Genomic DNA, 18,613 nt, shown 5'->3' on the forward strand with positions numbered 1-18,613 from the left:
TACTCTGGATGGATGGATAGTATCCATAGGTTGCCAGAGAGCTGCCTAATGGGGCAGTGTCTTTCCTATAGCCTAGCTTCTTCTCCCCTAACCCTAAATGAGTATACATATATATATATTTGGAGCACATTCAATCTATAACCCTTCAACAGTCACTGTACTGAGATGCATACTAGGACAAAAAAATGAAGGTTAATTAAGCCTCTCAAAATTGATGTTCCTCCTCAAATTCTGAAGATGGGTAAGTATACTAGTTTTCCTTTTTAAGTGCTGCTTTTTCAATTTTTTGAGGGGTTTTTGACTTAAAGTCTAGAGCTGCTATAAAAAGTAACAATGGTGGTCAGAGACACATTTTTTTCCTGTAAGATAATTGCATGTTTATTTGCGATAATTCAGAGCTTTTCACCACAGACTGAAAAAAAAAAGATTAACAGCTCCTAACTGTCAGGCACGTACCACATGCTTCAGGAACTCACAAGTCTGGCTGCTGGACTACCCAATTAAAGACCCTTCAGTGACTCATTACTGACTTTTCATCTCCATTGCTTATAATTTCTTCTGAAAGGCTTAAAATAGTATATTTTTCTGCAATGATGTTGTCATTTTCCACTGGTAAAAACAAAACAAAACAAAACCAGTAATTTAAACAGAGGTTCAAGTGAACCTGTTTGAGCTGTTTTTTGTTTTACAATGTTATATTATTACCTCAACCTACCTCTGGAAATCAAACTATATCATCCTGATTCTGTGAACGGTATTCATTTGCTGCTTTTCCAGAGGCAGCACCAGATAGCAGGAATTTCTAATATGGACCTATGACCTGGGGACAATTATAAAAGCCTGAACTATAAACAACAGGTAAAGAGTTAATATATTATTTTTCCATGAAAATATTAAAATTTCTGCAAAGGAGATCAAACTCATGCTAAACGACTTTGGTTATTCTGTCAAGGTTTTGGCTGACTCGGACTCCATCAGGTCCTCTTCATGTCTCAGTATTATCTTCCAACTTTTCCATGTCCTTTGCTGTAGTTTTCTATTCTTTACAGTAGTATTTTGTATGAAAGACCTGAGGGGCAGTCCAGCTTCTCAGCAATTATTTTCCTCATATAGAATTTATTATTGTTGTCTTTGGCCTTGTTCTACTTTAAGCCTCTTGATCTTTCCACTGTGCTGTTTACCCCTCCAAAGGATGCTTGTCCCAGCTATTCACTTGAATTCATTATTGTACGACAAAGCATTGTTTATGACTGATTTCAGCTGTATTTGGAACTCCTTATCTCCCCAGATGGTCATTACTGCTCTTAGGCCAGCTGGCAGTCTCCTTAGAGCAAGGCAACCTCTGAGGTATGCTTATGACTGAAGCAGAAAGAAGCTATCACCAGGAAAAGAACACATAAATGAGTTTCACATAGCATGCAGGGTTAGTTAAAATGGCGAATGACTGCTGGCAAATCACTTATACAGTGAAATACAGAAAGCTGACTGCACAATTTACATTAACAGAGTCAGACGGCATGGGTAAAAATGCTTGAGATTCACCTACATAGTACTTCTACTCAGTATTCCCCAAATTGAACTGCTGCTGAAGAATATGCTTAACTTTTTTCAACTTCAAATGTTTTGTGGTTTAAAAAACAGTTAGATTGTTTTAAAGTCGCTTAATGCTTGCACCACACAGGATAAAACTGTGGCTTTAAAGAAACACACAGAATCTCTGGCCATTGGCATTAATATCAATACATCATTAATGTATTTCCACATTGGAAAAAGTGATCCGTGATTTTTTTTTACTCTGTATTTTACATTAGGTACTGCTTGTCTTGGTTCCTAGCTTCCCACCCTAAAATGCTACATAGACCATTATCCTGTTCGAGATTAATCTGTACCACCTATTATGTCATCCAAGACATTAATTAAAAAGTAGAATTTAATAATTTAATTCAGCCCTCGTGGAGTTTACCTAAAACACACATTAAGTGAACCATAAGTAATTACCATACACGAGCAGTTTTTCAAATCCCTGCATGCATACCAAGTTTGCTTATGAGGCTGCCTCAAGTTGGTGTCAAAAGCCTCACAAAAATCAAGCTGTATCCTATAAATCAGGCCACGTTCTCTGTCAGAGAGAGAAGTCACATTGGTTTAAGACAATCTGCCTCGACGCAGCCCTCTCAGTCCCTTTCTCACGCCACTATTTGCTAGAGAGCTGCAGGCTAATTACTGAACTATTTGCTTCTAAGTCCTCCCGGGGAGGTGTTGCCGTGCCAGAAACCCATCCTTCTTCTCCACAGCCGGCCACGCTGCTTCTGTCGTGAAGACTAACATAAAAAGCCGCTGGAACACCTCAGCTTTCTCCCCCTCACCTGCTCTCTCCCCGTTACTCCCAGCCCCTTTCCTCGCTCAGGACGCAACGCGCGCTCCTAAGCCGCCACACCTCCTGCGGCCATTTTGATTTAACCCTTGACAGCCCGCCAAGGCAGGCCCCGCCCCCTCTTACCCCTTCCGCCACCAGACCTTGCCTGCCAGTCAATCCGGGCTCCGACGTGGTGGGGGCGGAGCCGAGGCGGCAGTCGCAGCCAATCGGCGTGCGAGGTGCGGCGGCCCCGCGGCCAATCGGTTGCTTGCTTCTTCGGGGGTGCGGCGGCCGCTGTCCGTGCGCCCCGGTGTGAGCTGCTGGCACCGGCTGTCTCCGCCTGAGGTGTCGCCGTAGCCGCAGCAGCCTGGCCTTGCCCCTGTATCACTAAGGATGAGCCCCCGCGCTGCCCAGCGCGCGTCCCTCCCTGCCCGCTCGAGTCCATTCATCTAGCGACTGGTGAGGGGCGGGACGCGACCTGCTGATGTGTGCGGGGGTAGCCGGGCCTGGGGGGCGGTGTCACGGCTGGCCCTGCCGGAGGGGACGGGGGGCGGCGGTGGCGGCGGGGAGCTGTAGGAATGGGGACGGCACGAGCCACGGAGGGTCAAGGGCAGCCGGCCACGTAGGATGGGAGGGGACCGGCTTCGAGGCGGAAGAAAAGTGTCTTCTATCGCTTGTCGCTTGTCACTTCCCGACTACATGGACTTGGTGTAGTGAGGAGCAAAACGGCCACCTTCCTCCCTGCCTGCCCTGGCCTGTGGCTGGCTCTTTGAAACACTTCAGACCCTCCCCGCCTCGACACTGGCAGCAGCCTCTGCCAGGGCTCCTTAGCTGGAGATTCCCGGGAAGCCTGTCGTGTTTCAGGCCTTCTTGGTGAGAGTTCTCTGTCACTTTTGGTAGCAGCTCGCAGCGTTGCTGGCTTTGAGCAGCAGCGGAAGCACCAGAGAGCTGAAATCTCGTAGTTAGCTTAAAAGGATATTCCCGTGCAGTGTTCTTAGGGGCCAACCACCTGATCTCTGAAATCCGGCCCTTTTTTTGCTGACGTGGTCAGCGTGGTTGTCTCTCTTCAGGGAAACTGACCGCAATTTGTGGTTTACAAAAAAAATAATACCTAACAACATCTGATGTGGTTACTCTTTATTAATACTCCACCAAAAGTTCAGAGTTCATTCAGGAAAGTCAGCTTTTCCTAAGACTTGATGTATTTATCTGATATAGTTTTAAGTGTGGTGAAGTTCTAGAACATGTTTGTACTTTTATTGCTCTTAACTTATCTTCAGGTTATCTGTTTCAATAAAAAAAACTAGAGCAAGGGCCCTGTGTATTGTGGAAATGCCAATAACTGGACTCATCGTACTTTCTATACCACTTTCTGTGTGTTTTAATTTTTTGGATATTGTTCCTAAATATAAGTAGTTTAGACTATTTCTGGATAAGCCAAGCACAGTATTTCATGGTTTACTGTTTATGTACTATGGTTCCTGTCTAATAGTTCAGCTCTGATGCATTGTAGGTGAATTTAGCTATGAATGGTACTTTGGTGGTTTTTTGACGGATGTCGGCCTTTAATTGGTAGTGCTTTTTAGCGCTGTTAGGAGCAAATAGATTAGAGTTGCTGTATCACTGAATGTCTCATCCTGATAAAGATTTTGCTGTTGTGCTGTGAAGGCAGAAGTTGCAGAAAGTCTGGAGAGATCCTCTAAAGGTCACCTGTGCTAGGGGTGTACCTGTGCCAAGTGGTGGCACAGAGGCCCTGACCTGGTAAATGAAGCATCTTGGATCTGCCATGGCCCAGGGGACGTAGTGGGCATGGTGGGATGTGGTGTTTTTTGAAGCAAGTTGGTTTTTCTCCATAGCTTTGCTTCTAGGCAGGTCACATTTTTTTAAAACTGGAACAGGTTGCTTGTTGTCTAGCGCATTCTGAGAGCCTCACTAGCATTCAGTTTATCATTTGAAGGTGCTACCTGGCATATAATCTTAATCTCTTACATAATTTGAACAGATGACTAGTTATCCCACTGTCAGGTATAAAATGGACTAGAGTTTTGATTTTTCTTCTTTATGTTATGGCTGCCTTATTCAAAGGTTCTGGGTGGCCTGTAGAAAACACCACTGAAGGAGAAAATAGATCCAGTTTGCTCAGCCTGTACTCATGGGTCTGAACCCTAGTTGCTCTTTCTAAACTTTCCTTCTACTTACCTACTTCTCTTAAAACTTGGTATCTGGACTAGAGGCAGCGCTTTACCTGATGTTTTGTGTGTTGAGAAGAGCAGAACCCTTGCTTTCTGTGCCTTGTATTGCAATGCTCCTGTAATATAGTCAAGGAGAAGCTACTTTTTCTAAGACTCCACATGGGAATTCTTGACTGCCGAACCACTCTAAGGTGCTGCATAGCTTAGGTTTATCCTTTTTCCCTTATATATTCAATCACTTCTCCCCCCATAGAATACATTATGGAGTCAAATAATATTGTTCAAGGGTTGAAAAGCCTAGATTTATGCCCAGACTTCAACAGATGTGCAGGGAGTTTCTAAAGAGTTTTTAACTGTTTCTAAACAGTTTTTAAAATACCTGTGGATATGTAATCTTCTCAGTAGAAATTAGTAGTCCAGCTGTTCTTTAAAGCCTTGGATAATGTGCTGCTTACAGCTGAAGGGTGTGTTTGCTATTATTTAGCTATGAATTCATTTGTGTTTCCTTGAGGATATGTTGCTTAATGCCTGTGCTACATTTATTATATTACTACCCAGCTTCAATTTGCTAGTCACTTTTGTCAGATTCTAATCTACTACTCTAATATGTATTAGTGAAAGTTGCCTTTAGGTAAGACTACAGTCAACAAAAAATCCTGGAAAATCAGTAATGTCATAGCAAATTCCTATAAAATTTTAGTTCTCTAAGCTTTAGGTTTGGTTTTGTTTTTTTTTTTATTAGCTTACTAATAAAGTAGGCTGCATGGTGAAGATTGTTTTGGGTACAAATATTTTCAGGATTTCCATGCTGTTATGGTTACAGGTCTTTTGTGGTGTTACGAAACAAGTGTGAATGGACCAACTTGGAGAATATTATTAAATGTCAGCATGCTTGTTTGAAAAACACCCCCCAAAGCTCCCCTTCCACTCCACCCTGGAAATTTTAAGAACTTTCAATACCCTTATAAGGATGGACTTAACTTTCCTGAAGTGTATGATATTGCCAGTCATACCTCTTTTCATTTAGAATTAACTATCAAAACGAAGAGCAAATTAATTTTGCACCTTCTGAAAAGCTACGTTATTTACGCTATTTTTCTTAAAGGAGGGGTATTAGGATTGACAAGGGAAAATCTAGGCTTCTTTTATGCGGAAAATAGAAACCATTATTTAGTTCAGTTTTTAGGAGAGCTAAAGAGTAGGTAGTTTTTCACCAAGTCTGTCCTAGGTGCAAACAGTATTTAGAAAAAAATATCAGTACCAGTTTTCAGAAAAAAATACACTAAAAACCCCACAGCAGAATAACAGTGAATAGAATGAGGTTATGCCAATTTAAAGATCAAATAAGGTCTTGAGAATTATGTTCTTAGTAAAGCAGCCTAAAGCTGGGTTTCAAGGCCATGTCACTAATTTGACAATTGAGTTACGTTAATGCAGTACACATGGAAGATGCAAGACTAGCAATCTGCTGTCAAGTAGCACTGAATTCTAACTACCTGAATCTCTTCTGTTTTCTCTTTCACCTCCACGTGAGACCATTCTCTCTGTTAAGATGAAAAAAACCCCACAACAGCAGCTACTAGCCTCTGCCTTGGTACTAGTACCCACATCCATGTTAACCAGATTTTGCTAGATCTAATACGGAGTATAGGCTTTTATCAGGAAGAATCTGAAAGGCCACATATGTGAACTCCACTATCAAATGTGTGCCTCCCAGATTGGCAGTTTCAATATATGTTTCTGGCATCCAGCCATGGGTTGGTTGCTGTTTCTTTTCTGATAGCACCCTTGTACCTTTGAGCCAAAAGCACACCACCTCTGTGGAAGTACTTCCTAGAAAAAAGGAAAATTGGGAATGTGTTGATGGAGAACATGATCCTACAGATGTTGAAACGAGCAGTCTGGTATTTTCCTTCATCCAGTAGCTTGTGATGCCTCTGTGCTAAATGTCGGTGTTCTAGGCATCACAAAAATTTGTGCAGAATATGCTCTGCCTTCACTAGGTTTATCTTCTGAAAGGTAGTGACTAAGAAACAGATAAGTAGTAGGCGGTCCTAAAGCTGCTGTATTGTCATCTCTTTCTTCTGGCTTAATTTTTCTGAGATTTCATATTACCAGAATTGATTATATATTTTTTATCTATTCTGGGAAGCATCTTGGATAATAAAAACAGGTAAACAGAACCCTTAGAATTGAAGGTCACTAACCGACCAGAAGTCCCTTGTAAGCAGCTTTGAAATGCAGACTGATTTCTGGAACTCCACAGTGGGAAGCTTCTGACAACTCTGTTTATTTTCCCAGTAATTGAATAGAATCTCAGGATTTCACATCTGCCCTCTCCTGTTTGTAGGAAAGGAAATCTACCATCATCATCTGCAGTCATTGAGGTATTTGTTAGCTTAGTCTTACCGATGTGTAGAATAGTAGTTAATTTCATACTCAAGAGGTGTGACAGCTTTGATTTTAGACTTTTTAGCAAAAATGTGCGAACACTTTGCCTCTTCTTAGTGACTTCTTGAAAGAAACATACTTTTGACACAACCACGGTAGGTAGAGAGCTGCTTTTTCAGCTGTAGGTCTGATTCCATAAGGTCAGGTGGCACATCTGACACACTCCTCCTTGGAGGGTGTCTGATGGCTGTTGTGCAGTGGTGTTTTGCCCTCTTGGAGGGGAAGAGCTCAGTGAGAGGGCTCTACCTACTGAATTCCAGGAGGCAAGATACCAGAAACACACTCTTGCCTCTTAGGAATTGCTTCCAAGTTGGTTGTGATCTTTTACATTTTCCTGGGCTGTGAACATGTATAATAAGTAGTTCATGTCTCTAAGGGAAAATTTAGAAACCCACTTGCTACTGAAATAAAATGTCTTTGGGATACTCTGAATACTGCTCCAATTCCTCCATTTTTTGGTGACGTTTTTCCGTCATGAAGATGTTAATTAGGAATCAGTTTTTAAAAAGAATTTGAAGCTCAAATGATACCTGTTGTGTCCTAAAAATGTTTAAAAGATGATAATCTTATTCGCTATTTATATCTTTCAAGAATTGCAGCATTAGGAAGACACTGGTATTATAACATGAATATGATTAGTGCTGAGAAGCCTACAGAAGACCTGCAAATAAAAGCAGAGACATGTAATCAAAAGGGCACTGTGTTCTAGACATTTAAATTCAAAGTTTAAAAAATGCTGGTGCTGTTCCTATTTTGTGCGTGTATTAGATGCTGATTGTTCAGCTGGGACTCCATATACTAGAAGTAAGCATTTGGACAGCAATCACAAGGTTTTCACATAGATGTGAGCATCAATTCACAATTTTAACGTTCTAAGGTTCTGTATAAGGACCTACTTTGTACTTAAAAATAGTCAGGTCTGATTATTAACCGTTTTCAGATGTAATAACATGATAGCGTGTGTTATTGGTGTGCCAGTCTTTACAGTGGAGGGGTGAAAACCTGATCTACGCCTGCTGTCTTGAAACTGAAGGTGTTCGTATCAATGTACTAATACGGTATCTAGTGTTGTAATGTTTATAGTAAAGGAGGGCTGGGTTAGAATGACTATAAAGAAAATAATTCAGCAGAGTCACATTTCACATAGCTGCAGTAAATGTCACTGCAATGAAGGTAGTGTGAGGTAGGCAGGATTGTATTTCTGTCTAACAGCAGACTTTTTGTTCTTTTAATGTGTGGTTTGTTGTCCACAGTATTTTGGTGTTTGGTGAGGCTAGAGCTCAGGTGCTTAAAAAAAGTTTTTTTCTGGCCTCTCTGTTCCTTTCTTGTGATGGCACAAGTTCCTTTGGAACCTGAGTTTACTTCTGAATCATTTTCTCATGCAAGTCAGTGTCATAAATAGGTGTGTACTGCACAAGCAGAGGTATGGCATGGGGCACAGCAAAACTGCTTCCTTGGGTGGTGGTGTTGTTTCATACCGGTTTACCTAACAGATTAGTCAATTTTGTTTTATGACCCCTGAGCAATTTTTCTTTGTTCTTTTTATTTTTACTTGTCTTTCTTTGTAGCACTAATAGCAACGTTTTAACAGTGAATTACATTTAAGATGTGCTTTACAAGACATATGTAAAGTTCATACTTCTTCCACAGCATAATCCTATTGCCTAGTGGCAAATTGATGAAATGTGACAAATTGGTTTGAGGATAATAGCACTTCTGACGTTTTTCCTATAGATCTAAAAATATTTTTTTCTTTTTAAAATTATTACTGTTTAGAAGAGTGTTTGATGTACAGGCAATCTGAGTTTGCTGATAGCAGTTACCTGTCACGCATTGATTCCTTGCAGCAGCAAGTCAGGCTGTGCTTTTGAAACTAGAGGGTTTTTTTTTCCAAGCTTTCAACAGTGGCTCACTTTTCTTTAGAGTCTGAGGCTTTACAGAAGGTGAAATTAAAAGAATCCACACAGGTATATGTTAAACTTCTTGTGTTACTGCATGAGTTTGTATGTTGGTTGTAAAATGCCCTGTAGAGTGAATACAAGCTCGCTGTGACAAATGTAAGCTAAAGAGTTGTGGTCAATTTTGTCTCTGAAATATTTCTGAATGTTACTCCTGGACAGGGATGAGGGACTAAATTGTAATCGATAAAAACTTTTTTGTTTTTCATGTGCCTGCTGTTTGAAACTGTTTTGAAGGTACATACTGAATATCTTTGATCTGTAGATTTCCATTCCAAGTATTTAATTCCTTCTGAATGAGGTGGAAGAATAATTGTTGAAGGTTTTGTCATGAGGTGTTGAAATGAATACTCCTGGATTAGAATTTTATTTTTTTTCTTGAAAGTTTAGATTCTGTTACTAGTGTTTGCTCTAAACTGCTTCCACCTTGGTTGGCAATCTTAATGATAATTCTTGAAATAGGAGGAGGACTGGGATTCCTGTTTTCTCTTCCAAACAAAGTAATCTTTCCCTGACATGTCTTTGCAGGTAGACATTAACAAAATATGGTTATGTATTCAGTGCCTGAAAAGCAGTGGAAGCTAAGGTCAAGGAGTGGGGTGTGCACATGGTTATATGTATGATGACTGCTGAGCTGGAAAAGGGTTTTGTTTGTTTTTCCTGAGGATTTGCTAATGTATTTAGTTTCATTTATTCATCTTTCATGGTAGCGTTGTCCAGCTTGTTCTGAAATATTTTACTCATTGGTAGAAAAATTTTAAACTACAGTTTGCATAGCAAGCAAAAACTTCAAGGAGTTTAACACGTGATTGAATACTACTTCACTCAGTTTGCAACTTATGCTTGAAAAGATGGAAGTGTGGAGTTCCTTGGGACTGAAAAGCAGTTCACCTCAAATTATGCAGTGTATCAGTGATGTGTATAGTTCACTTTTTCTGTTTTAGATGGGTTTATGTGTGATTTTTATACTGTTTTCTGCATTTCTTGTACAGTAACCCTTTTCAATATAACTGCATGCATTTAATAGGCTAGCCTGAGTGCTTCTGCCAGGCCTTCTTTATTTTTGAGAAAGTGGATGCTAGAGAAAGATGGATATGCTAAAGATAAGTATGCACAGATAAGCAGAAATGCCATATGCACCAGACTCTGAATATATTTTCATGAACAAGAATTTCTATCTTTGCATCCTTTTCCTCCTTCTTCCTCCCTTACCCCATCCAGCCTAGACCTTCATTTCTTTCTGCCTATTTCAGGAGCTTTAGGCCTTTGCCCTGCATGAGTGCTAACAGTCTGAATTCACAGCTCTTGTACAAGTGTTTTTTTTCTTCACTCTGTTGCCATCCTTCCTCTCGCATTAGTTAGCAGCTCTATGAGTGGTGGAGAGGAGCCTTCCTGCTGATTCTGCACAGAGACTTAGCAGGGAGATGGGTAGGCTTTTAGGCCAGGGTAAGGGAAAGTAAAAAAAGAAAAAAAAATCCTTTTTTGCAGTGGCTAAGGGAAACTGTGGTGGTCCCTCCCACCCTTCTGGGTGTGACTGACAAAGCTTCTGTTAACCAAGATCTACTCAACAGCTGTGGGGATTTTTTTGGTGGGTGGGTATTTTTTGGTTTTGGTTCCCCCCCCAGCAGTCTTTTAGTTCAGTCCTTGCTTTCTGATCACACAGTAATGATATAATTAGACAGTGAAGTATGAGGGTCCTAAGGCTGGGAAAGCAAACTTTTTTTTTTCTTCTGATGACTTTTTTGGATCCAGTTCACTGTATAGCCTCAAAGATTAATGTCAAAGAAAGGGAGGAGGTGCCTTTGGAGGCTGGGGTGGGGAATGGAGTCATGGCTGAATGCCTGAGTATAAGATCAGGTGCCATGGGGCAGGTCAGTTAACCCTTGCCACATTCCACCTGTACTTGCAAGTGCTACTTTGATATGCATTTGAATCGGTACGGTTACGGGGGGAAAAGAATTGTTATTGACTAATCTGTTTTGGTGTGTTCTTTTTCAGGTCTCCCTCGCAATTATGGAGTTTTAGAAGAATAAGGTAGTGTGGAGGGGGAATCCCCCTCTCCACACTTGAGGTAGTTCACTTTTGGAATTTTGTATGGACAAGAATATTTGTTATATAAGATGGTGAAATAAGACTTCTAAAAATATATATTTATAAATATTTATTTGGATCAAGTGCCAAACATAGCAGTATAAAGATTTCTAATGGCAGCTCAATAAAACTGGATTTACATCCTTGGAATTACAAGTTTTTTAAGGCACTGTGGTGTGTACTGGAGTGCCTTGATACACTTAAGGGTTGTTCCCCTTAAGGAGAGGAGCAGCTTCAGAAGTGAAGATGAGTTCTCTTGTACCAGACTGCACTTCAAAATGTCGATCTCTACAGCATGCTTTGGATGTTATTTCTGTGGTAACCAGAGGAAGTGAAGGCCAGATCAAGGCCTGCCTTTCTTCTTACTGCTACAATGCTGCAACTATAAAGGATGCCTTTGGAAGAAACGTTTTACATCTTGCTTCATCTTGTGGCAAAAAAGGTGTGCTAGACTGGTTGGCTGAGACCAAAGGAGTAGATCTCTTGGCGAAAGACAAAGAGTCTGGATGGACAGCTTTGCACAGAAGTATATTTTATGGATACATTGATTGTGTTTTGTCATTACTGAAGGTGAGTAATTTGCAACTGTAGTTTTCCTTGGTATCTACAATTTTACAGTTGTATTCATTATATAAAAGTAGATTTTTAAACTTGCCTGAAAGCCTCTTGAGGTTGTCTTAATATTGAATTTAGATCCCAGTGCATTGATTTACTTGAAAATTATCTCTGTGTTCCTAAAAGATGTACACCTTTGCCCATGCAGAAATCCGCACTGAGTAAGGATCCCTGATTAACTGTGGACTTCCCTGAAGACTGATTTGTGTGGATGATATCAGGGTCAGAATCTTAAAAGTGGAGAGTGATCAGACTAAAGATACTCTAAAAATAGATTCCTCAGTACTTACACCAATTAGTGTTTTTAGAGAACATAATAATAGCTTAAATGGACTTATAATTAGAAATTAATCTTATACTTGAGAGATAAGCACTTCAAGATGTGGAGCATTTTATTAAGTGAATCCCCATTTAATTAATATTTTAACCAGGGCTTTTGCTCAGCCCCCTCATTCCTTTCTTGCAATTGCTGGTTCTTACTTACCACTTAGGAAGTTATATATATTTTCTGATTTCTTCCCTTGGCTGTACTTGGGAGAAGAAAAGCAGAAAAGAACTACGTATGGCTGAGATGTTCATGGTCCCTTTAACCATGCAATAAAATGAAATACTTGTGGTTCAGGGTTACTTAAAAGCAAACTTTTAAGGCAGAGAATTTTCCATTTGGAGGTCAGCCTTTTTAAATTGCAGTGACTACCCATTTTTAAGCATTAAACTCAGCTTTCAACAAGCAGTTGTGTGGATCTAGTAGTTTTTAATTCTTGACAGTGTGGTAACTGTTACATATGTATTTCATGTGCTGTACCCTTACATAGCAAGGAGGTTTTCATTAAACTTCACAGAAGTAGGGGTTTGTATGAGAATTGTGCATGATTCTGTTCTCTAGAAAACTGGAAACTGTATGTGACACATGAAAAAGTATTCAGTCCTCTACTTTGTGTGTTTACCTTTGATATTTGCTGAGAGGAGGCCTATACAGGTTTCCCCACACGTATTTTACTTTTCTATCTGTTGCATAAATGAGTGAGGTCTTTCTGATAGCTAGCTCTGCTGATACTCCTGTAAGAAGCAGAACGAAACAGCTCATAGAGAGTCCTCGGCCTCCCAGTTCCTTAATTGAAGGCTTTCTGCTGTACTGCATCATAGAAAGGTATTATAGCAACAAGAGGAAGGGCTTATAGAATAGAACTATGAAATAGCCGAGCTAGAAAGATATCTCTAAAGATTGTCTAGTCCAGCCCCCATGCTCAAGCAAGGTTAGCTAGAGCAGGTTGCCCAGGACTGTATCCAGTTAGATTTTGAATGTTTCCAGGAACAGAGACTCAAACATCTGTTCCAGTGTTTTAATACTAGTTCAGTAAAAATGGTTTTTTTTAGGTTTAAACATAATTTCTTATATTTCAATTTGTGCCCATTACCACTTGTCCTGCCACTGGGTATCAGCGGGATCCCCACCCCCTGCCTCCAATCAGGTATTGATTATACAAGTTGGTAAGATGTGTTCCCCCCTCCCCCCACCCCTCCCCTGAACCTTTTCTAGTCTAAGCATCCCAGCTTTCTCAGCCTCTCCTTGTATGTCAGATGCCTCAGTCATTATTTTCATGGTCTTTTGTGGGACTTGCTCTTGCATGTCCATGTCTGTCTTGTACTGGGGAGTCCAGACCTGAACCCAGCACTCCAACTGTGGCCTGCCAGTGCTGAGTAATGCCGTCTGGCAGCACTCCTTCATGCAACCTTGGATCTTTCACCATTCCTAGCTGCGAAGACACATTGCTGGCTTGTGGCCAACTGGTTGTCCACCAGTCCCAGGTCCTTTTCTGCCAAGCTGCTTTCCAGTCAGTCAGCCTCTAGCTGTTTTGGTACACTGGGCTGTTCCTCCCCAGGACCAGGATTTGCATTTCCCTTTGTTGAACTTCATGCTGTTCCTCTCAGCCTGTTGCACCAGCCTGTCAAGGTCCCTCTGAATGGCAGCACAACCCTCTGGCTTATCAGCCACTCCTCCTGGTCTTGTATCATCATCAGCCTTGCTGAGGGTGCACCCTGTCCTGTCATTAGTGAAGATGTTAAACGGTATCAGCCCCAGGGTTACTCAGCTAGTGTGCATGACAGACTACTGTTGGTGGGCTGGAGGCAGTCGTGGCTTATTCTCTGGCAGTATCTAACTACAAGTTTTGCCACTCAGCAATTGAATTTTACAAATTCAGGCCACATGAATATCACTGCAGCCTCTGTTGTGCTTGTAAATGACCTGTGCAGCTGCCAAAGAGGAGAATATCCAGCTGCATGTTAAATCATAAAAATAGGTTGGTCTTTCTGTCATACAGTGAATTAATACTAGCGCTGTTGCTAGTAGGGTTGCCTTTATAATTCAGAGAGTGTATGCTGTTCTTCTGACTAGCATTCTTCCAAATGAAGTTACAAGTTAAAACTCCTACTGCAGATGTAGCTAGCTGTCCTGTCATGCTTGGGTGGATTGCACTCCCTCAATTTTTGTATTTCGTGTGTTACATCTTCAGTGTGAAATTCTGTAAGGTTGTTCTTTATATTAACGATAAGCTGGGGTACATGGGTACAGCTGTATTATCCATTAGGTCCTGCTTGGGGAAATCTGCAGTTTTTCCCTTTAGTTATCTGATGGATGACACTTGGCTTCCTTAAAATCAGTGCTGGTATAGCAGCACTTTTTTGTATTGAGAAAATGGTATTTACAGAGAATATCTACCTCTCTCAAAGTTCTAAAGCAATGACCTGTTCATACTTTGTTGTGCTTCTGAAGCTTCCTTGCTGCTGTCTCTCCTGGATGTTCATGTCCTCTTGCCATTTCTCAGCAACAGTGAACCACTGTTCCCTGCTTGTTTTCAAAGCTATAGTAGGTTTTTTTTTGTTCTTCTCACTTCTTCAGCTTGTCAAAATGGATTCTGTAAACATGCCAATAGATGAAAATGTATTCTTCAAAGCTGGTAAATGCATTTTTGGTAAATACTTGCCCTTCCTAGATGGCAGCGCTGTATCTTCAAGTGTGTTTCCTTTGTGTTTCCCTGAGTACATCTTATTGCTCAATCAGTATTCATACAATAAAATCCCAGTTAATAGATCAACATGGTGTATATATAGTTGAACAGAACTGCACTGTTTTTTTTCAGATCTGCTTACAATTTACTTGAAAGAATTTGAAGATTTTGTCTTTTCATTATTAAACTCCAATTAAACATTAGTTTAGCTTCTTAAATGTTTACCTGGCATGCTTAAAGCTGTGAAGTTTAATTTTAACTTTGTTTCTCTTTTCCCCTCCTCTCCTTCTTTTTCAGCATGGTGTTAGTCTATACGTTCAGGATAAAGAAGGCTTATCAGCACTGGATCTGGTGATGAAAGATAGGCCAATCCATGTGGTCTTCAAGAAAACCGGTAGGAAATCAAGTAGTTTAAACTGTGTTTTACAAGGAGATATGTTTCAACAATCTATGTACCTGTGCAGACAATATTTTCTGTTTCTAATTAGGACTGTATAAGTTAGAAGATATCTGAAGATGTGGAGTCATTAATATAAGACAGCAGGTGCAGAATCTTGGCAGTAGGCAGAGGATGCATGTGTGTAGCAAAATTGAAAAAATAATGAGTGACTTCAAAGCTAAAAAAAAAGAGAGGGGAGAGGGTGGTGGGAAAAGGCAGGTGATCCAATGGGTAACCCAAAGAAGTTGTGGAGACTCCAGCCTTGGAGATATTCAAAACCTGAGAACATGGTCCTGGGCACCTTGCTCTAGCTGACCCTGCTTGAGCAGAGGTGTTGAATGGATGATCTCCAGAGGTACCTTTCAACCTCAACTGTTCTGTGATTTTTTTCTCTTTTATCTCAGTTCAATTTATCAGAGAGACTTCAGTGTCTTTGAATTTGATAGAGTAGTTTCCTCACTTCTGGTCTTTTGTGAAAAGAGGCAGAATATGTTCTTGAATCTTCAAAGTATTTTTAGGCAAGTAGCTTGGTATGAGCTAGTTACAGCCACTCTAAAAACAATTTATCCAACTAGGAAATGAGTATGTAAGAATAACTCTGATCACACAAGTTTTTCTTTGGCAAGGGATTAGTTTTTCTAGTGGCTTTTTTTTTTTATGCTGTTTTATACTTTTTCTAGCGGCCTTCTTTCCCCTTTTCTCCATGTCCCCAAGTTCAGTCTTGTTGCACAGTAAAATTTGTTCTTTTCAGCTTGTTTCCAGTCAATTTAAGCATTTTTGGTTACACAGATCCTGAGTTTTGGGTGTTTTCAATTTTACCTTGTAAAATATGTTAAAATTATTTTCTCTTTAGTATTAGCTCAGCATGATCAAATATACATTGATTTCAGTTTCCTGCTCATCAGAAAATGGTGTTCAGATATCATTGTAACTGAGAAGTTATTTAAAAAATATAAAACATTAGGTTTTGGCCAGACCTCTTGAAAGTGTTTATTGTTTTCATACATGACAGCACAAAATTTTTTTGGGGAAAGCCTTTTTACTAAATTGAAACAAAGCTGTATAATCTAAGGTAGTAGTAACTGTCTTCCCTTCTCAGCCTGGAGAAGAGAGAAGGCTGTGGAGACCTTATTGCAGCCTTCCAGTACATAAAGGGGGACATTAGGAAAGATGGGGGCAACCTCTTTAGCAAGGCCTGTTGTGACAGGACAAATGGTAATGCTTTTAAAATAAAGGAGGGTAGATTTAGACTAGATATATGGAAGAAATTTTTTTACTATGAGGGTGGTGAAACACTGGCACGGGTTGCCCAGAGAGGTGGTAGATGCCCATCCCTGGAAACATTCAAGGTCAGGTTGGATGGGGCTCTGAGCAACCTGATCTAGTTGAAGATGTCCCTGCTCACTGCAGGGGGGTTGGACTAGATGACCTATAAAGTTCCCTTCCAATCTAAACCATGCTATGATCTCATGATTCTGAAAACATAGCAAGTAGATTTGCTGCTGAGGAATGCTTGCATATTCTGCAACTGGGAAATAGATATAAGTAATGTTGATTATCTTTTGGACATTGATGTTAAAATATTTTGTTGTAGCTCCTTCCTTCTCTTAAGAATAAAACTTTTAAAAGTTCAATTTTAGGTAAAAAACAGCTTTCCTCTCCAAATTTTAAATAGAAACAGCAGGAGTTGATTTTCAAAGTCATTATGTACAAGACTGGTAAATTTACAAGCTGCAGAGAAAATTTTTTTCATTGCAGATCCTACAGAAGTCTACACCTGGGGGAACAATATAAATTTTACTTTGGGTCATGGTGGTCAACAGGGTAAACATCATCCTGAATTGGTGGACCTTTTTCCTCGAAATGGCGTGTATATCAAACAGGTATTCTGAAAGTGTTACACAGGCATGTTTCTCAGGGAACTTGCAGAGGGGTGTGTGTGTGGAACACCTATGGAAGATGTTACCAAGTTTTGAAAGTTCACATAAAAAAAAAAAGAGTTGGGTTTGTGGGTTTTTTGTTGTGTTTGTTTTCTGCTGTGTTTCCTCTCTCTCTTCTTAGTTATTTCTCAGCCAGCAGTTTCCATTGATCTGGCAAGCAGCTTAGAGCAGCTAAGGAATACTAGAGTAGGCCTGCTGTATTATATTCTTGCTGCTTCTCCCCACCATGATCACCCACAGTTAAATCATGGTGGGAATATATGGCTTGTGTATCATTAAATAAATTCAGAAGCTCACTACTTGTGTAGCTGGTTTGAGTTCCCGACCTCTTGTGCAACTCCCATAGTGAACTGAAGTGGGACAATGAAACTGATACTTGTTGAATTAAAATTCTTCTTGTGTTGAAAGCAGCATGTGCTGTTAAGTGCTCTTCCTCTAACAGTAGTTTTGTTCCTAGTAACTTCTTGGGAATTCAGTTTAAGACTGTTTGAAAGTTTAAAATACAACCTGAACAAGCATTCAGGGCAGATCTGTGCTGCAGTCTTAACATGTTTCCTTCAGCCTTTCTGAGGCAGCATTGTTGCCCTTAAAACTCATTCTTTGGAGCTTCTGTTAGTCTGTAGGGCCATGCTTGAACTTATTTTAATAAATACAAACTGTAGGTCTCTTCAAGTATGTTAAGGCCGTACATAATAAATTTAAAGCAAATATTTTATGTTCCTTGTGGCTTGTTTTGGCAGTTCTGTGCTTTAATGCTAGTATCTTACTCATTGTCACACATAGATCTTTATTAAAGCTGAACTTCTTCACAAAGTAGTTTTGGCAGCTGTTCTCAGATTATCCAAGAGAATTAATTTATCCTGTACTGTCTCCTCCCCACCCTCTTTTTGCCCTCCTTTCAGGTGGTGCTCTGCAAATTCCATTCTGTGTTCCTTTCGCACAAAGGTCAAGTTTATACATGTGGACATGGACAAGGAGGACGCTTGGGTCATGGTGATGAACAAACGTGCCTGGTATACTATCTTATGCTATCTCGTGTAATTTAGCATGATATTTCTTTTATTTCAAATAGCAAGTCTAAAAAGTGAATTAGAGTTTCTGTGAGTGTACTTTCAAAACCAGTTTGCTGTTGATTTCAAACAAACCCCCTTGCTCCCCTCTAAATAACAGAAAAAAATACTCTCCAGTACTACTAGTGAGGTGGCAGAGTGTGGAAGAATACGCATTTAAATGTATTTTAATTTAAGATAGCTAGGTACTGTGGTCAAACTTCTGCGTTGTGGCTGAGTTGTTTTGAAGGCTAGCTGATGCCAGATAAGTGGAAGCAACTGGTTTTTGGCCGAGCTGACTTCTTAAATAGGTTTGTGATGCTGTCCAATGAGTTTCAAGGCTGTCACAAAGGAAACAGCAGTACTGTGGAGCTGTAGTGGCATGAGAAGTGATGGTAGGGTTGCTTTTTACTAGACTTGCACAGCTATTAAGTGAAAATGCACCTATTGGTTTCATTTGAATGATACTTTGTTGCAATATGCAAAAGCAAAATTTGAGAAGACTGAGATA

At 40.2% G+C, this 18,613-nt stretch overlaps 1 protein-coding gene across 5 annotated transcripts in view; it reads left to right on the forward strand.

Annotated features, from left to right (window-relative positions):
* Positions 1-2,628: 2,628 nt before the first annotated feature.
* The window catches only part of IBTK (inhibitor of Bruton tyrosine kinase), a 63,593-nt gene continuing 47,608 nt past the window's right edge, over positions 2,629-18,613 (forward strand). For all 5 annotated transcript variants that reach the window (XM_064447735.1, XM_064447737.1, XM_064447739.1 and 2 more), the window contains exons 1-5: positions 2,629-2,815; positions 10,956-11,618; positions 14,972-15,068; positions 16,872-16,996; positions 17,956-18,066. In XM_064447735.1, the coding sequence (XP_064303805.1) occupies positions 11,295-11,618; positions 14,972-15,068; positions 16,872-16,996; positions 17,956-18,066 (657 nt within the window). In that variant the 5' untranslated portion in view covers positions 2,629-2,815; positions 10,956-11,294. The remainder of the gene's footprint in view (positions 2,816-10,955; positions 11,619-14,971; positions 15,069-16,871; positions 16,997-17,955; positions 18,067-18,613) is intronic.

The sequence above is a fragment of the Phalacrocorax carbo genome, chromosome 3, assembly GCF_963921805.1.
Source record: "Phalacrocorax carbo chromosome 3, bPhaCar2.1, whole genome shotgun sequence".
In the NCBI taxonomy this organism is placed as follows: Eukaryota; Metazoa; Chordata; class Aves; order Suliformes; family Phalacrocoracidae; genus Phalacrocorax; species Phalacrocorax carbo.